The sequence below is a fragment of the Populus trichocarpa genome, chromosome 16, assembly GCF_000002775.5.
Source record: "Populus trichocarpa isolate Nisqually-1 chromosome 16, P.trichocarpa_v4.1, whole genome shotgun sequence".
NCBI lineage: Eukaryota > Viridiplantae > Streptophyta > Magnoliopsida > Malpighiales > Salicaceae > Populus > Populus trichocarpa.
In genome coordinates, this window is record NC_037300.2 from 12,560,626 (window position 1) to 12,564,435 (window position 3,810).

At 31.9% G+C, this 3,810-nt stretch overlaps 1 protein-coding gene across 1 annotated transcript; it reads right to left on the bottom strand.

Annotated features, from left to right (window-relative positions):
- Positions 1-485: 485 nt before the first annotated feature.
- Positions 486-1,211, bottom strand: LOC18106319 (transcription factor LAX PANICLE 1). Its single transcript, XM_006373940.3, has one exon. It carries the CDS (start codon positions 1,149-1,151, stop codon positions 660-662), a length of 492 nt encoding a protein of 163 aa, XP_006374002.1. The 5' UTR covers positions 1,152-1,211; the 3' UTR covers positions 486-659.
- Between the last annotated feature and the right edge of the window lie 2,599 nt (positions 1,212-3,810).

The window sequence follows — 3,810 nt, forward strand, 5'->3', positions numbered from 1 at the left end:
AGAACAGTAAATATTTATGATGTTGCCTATGAGAAATTCAACAATATATCAGTTTATGATATTATAAAAATAAATTATTCAAAAATAATGATATTTTAAGTAACATACTTACTGAACAAAAAGTCTTCGTTTATCACAATTATAGCACATAATTATGTGCTATAACCAGGAATATTCCGTCAGTATATACCAAGAGATTTTTTCCATTGACATATTTAAGAACATATTTTACTGTCGAATTAATTTTATTGGTAAAAATTATATGTTACCGTATTATTTGATTTTTTTATTTTTTATTTTTTCACTGTAATTTCATCAGTATATAATGACAAAAAAATTATATTGATATTTTTGTTAATGTTCTGATAGTGAATTTTCTATTCTAAATTTTTATAAAGGTAGCATTGGCACATCTCTCTTCTTTGATCAGCCAATCAAATTGGGCAGCACAAACTCTATTTAGTCATTAATTAATCGAACACACCTTGACAATTCTTCTGAATTCATTTCATTTAGAACCATACAACAACTAACCTTATACTAATTATAATTAACACAAACAATTAAGGTTTATGGTACCACCTGCACGTCTGCCCAATCTACACTACAATCAAGGCGTGCTTGCCATACGTACACAGAGAAATACTAAAGAGGAAGTACTAGTTCTTAATATCAAATGCATCATATTGCATGTAATTTTCACCTAGAAGGTAAGAATCTGGGCATGGTAGTACTGAAATTGAAGGATGCACTACAGGTGCGAAGTTGCCGTCCAAGTATGAAGGTTGCTCAGTAGGAAGAGCAGTAGAATAATCAGCAGGGAGATAATGATCAAGAGATCGTTCATCATCCACAAAGTTCATTATAGTTTGGTGAAGCAATACTTGAGTCTTTAGAAACTTAACATAGTTAATGGCTTCCTCTAACATGGACACTGTATCCATCTTCGTCCCACCAGGAACCAAGCTTTGCAGAATCTTGAACCTGTCGCTTATACGATGCCTCCTTTCCCTTGCAGCCACACTTTGCGGGTCAGTTGATAACTTCACCCCACCGCTGCTCTTCCTGCCACCCTTCTTCTTCTCCTTGCCATTCTTGGGCGCTGAAGATGACCCAGATGAGCTAGGGTTTGTAGTAGAATAGTAGTCCATGCCTGCAACAGAAATCCTCCCCAGAAACTATCTGAATGGAACTTATGGCAGTAACAAAGTTTTGTTTTCGCCTTGGTAGGGGGCCTTTGAACATGTAACATATATATAAAGGGGGCAACATGTGGTACCAGCCATTTCAAATAAAATAAAGAAGATGTCGTCATGTGAATCAGCTAATCTTTGGCGCAGGATACGGGTGTCCACTCTACACTGCAACCATGGCCCTAGTCCACGCAAAGGCAATATTTGCTTCACCTTTTTCTTAGTACCTTGTTTGCTTCAACAATGGTACATGGGTCCAACTACGATACCTTCGTATTTGCAAATCCTCATTTCATCATTTATGATCGTATACAATTATAGTTTAACTTGTTGTTTATATAACTTAGCTACGATATTGGTCTAGAGCTCCCTGCCTTGCATGAATTGTTTTGGTTTGAAAGGGGCTATAAAATTAAATATTACATCCTTTCAAAGACAAATAGAAATTATTTTAAAAACACTTGATCATATATGTTTGATAACATGGTCTCAGTGTTTTTGTAAGAATATATTTGAGCATAAAATCATCAAGTTCGACTTTCTTTCAGTTCATGCAACACATTTTAAGAATCAGTTTAAAATACAACGCAAACGCATTACAAAACTCATACTTGCATATCCAAATTGAAAGCATTTTGGCAAAATTCAAGCAACTAGGGACCCCCAAAACAATAACATAATGAGTCGACCACTAAGGGAGAAAGAGGGAGAATTGTCTTTGGGATTGGGTCAGCAGCTATGATCGAGAGAGAGCTGGGGGAGAGGGAAAGGGAGTGGGGGGTCCTGCTGCATCTGAGATCGAAGTGGATGTATCATGGTAGCATGGTGGGTCTTAATCCGAGGACGAAATCGTTGGTAGGCTTTGCAACGTACGAACGATGCCATTTTTCCGAGGGTTACACACTGTTCACTGAAAGAGAATAACTGTTCATGTTCTCTTGAATGAGTGCCTTTTTATGAAGGAAAGGAAAGAGCCTGGGCTCTTCTTTTCAAGAGAATTTTGGAGCAAAGTTCTTTCAAACGAATACTAAGATTCAAAAGCATCCATCTTAAAAGCATCGTTGAGATCCCACCCTCTGCTAACAGGAAGTTTTTCTTCTTTTTTTTCTTTTAAGAAAAAAGAAAAGGTTGAATTTGCTGGGGGTGCTGTTGGTATCGGTTCCCCCATCAACAAAATGTCAAATATATATATATATATATATATATATATATATATATATATATATATATATATTATGAATATTTGAGTGAGCTTAGCTTATAACCACTTCAATTAATCCTCTAGAATTATAAAGTTAACAATCAGGTAATTTTATAGTGATTCTGAAATTTATAACACTCAAATTAGTATTTCTGAAGAGCAAATCTGGAACCTAACCAATTAAACTATACTCTTTAGTATTAAAAAAATATAATATTTGTTTATATAAACACTAGTATTTTTTATTATACACTGAAATTCATTATTGAAACACCTTAAAATCTAATTGAAATTGTGTGTTTAATATTGTAGTGAAAAATATTTTTTATTGGTGGGTTGAAATAAATTGTGTGGAAAATAAAATTAGATGAAGGAATGTATCTCTACTTCAAGCCGTAGAGTCTATTATGCAATACTCTGGACCTTTTTTATTCCACGTGTTCGCTTGATCAATGTATAATCACTAAAGAAAACCCACGTATTCTCATCATTTAAATGTCAAATCTTTTATAGAAGAGATATTTTGATTTTTTAGTTATCAGTTATTTATCAGTATGTATAATGTTTACAGAGTAATTAGTGGTATTTTATTAATTTTTAATTTTTAATTATTTATTTTTTAAAATAAATACAACTAAAAATATCTTAGATGAAGATATTTTTATTAATTTTTACAGATTACGAGCTTCTTTTTTTTTTTTCAATATGGATCTAGAAAGTAACTAACAAATATTAGTAATGACTTCTTAAACACTATACAATTTTCCATAAGATTATATTATTATAAATTGATATATTTTAATAATAAAATTCAACCAATAAATTATATATAAATATTTCATCTCCACTCAAATCACTATAATGATGCAGTTATTAAATGAGAGAGTCGATCTTCGCTTGATAATATATAATTTTTATATATAAAAAAACTTAATAATTACGTGCCAACATGTAAAAATTTGCACAATTAACCAATAAATGAAAAATTTTTAAATCACTTCAAGTACCATATATCACATTCATATATATATATATATATATATATATATGGAATTTAAATTATACGCATTGATCCTCTATGTGCAACATAAGCAATCGATGTGTACACTATTTCTTTCTCTTGGAACATATCCTCTTCTCCTTGGACCACTCTTAAGGGTCAAAAATATATGGCATTATTCTATTATGAAAATTAACTCAGAATTTTAGAATATAATATAAATTATATTTTGAAACTTCACCTAATAATTTAAATTATTAAGAGCCTGTTTGTCTACGCGGGCGCGTTCGTGTTTTTATAAAACGCAGTAATACAATCGTTTGGTAATGGATAAAACGTTATTAACTGTTTATGGGACCCACCATAATTTGCGTTTAAAACGCAGTGTCAATGAAAGCAGCTCAAAGCTGCTTCTC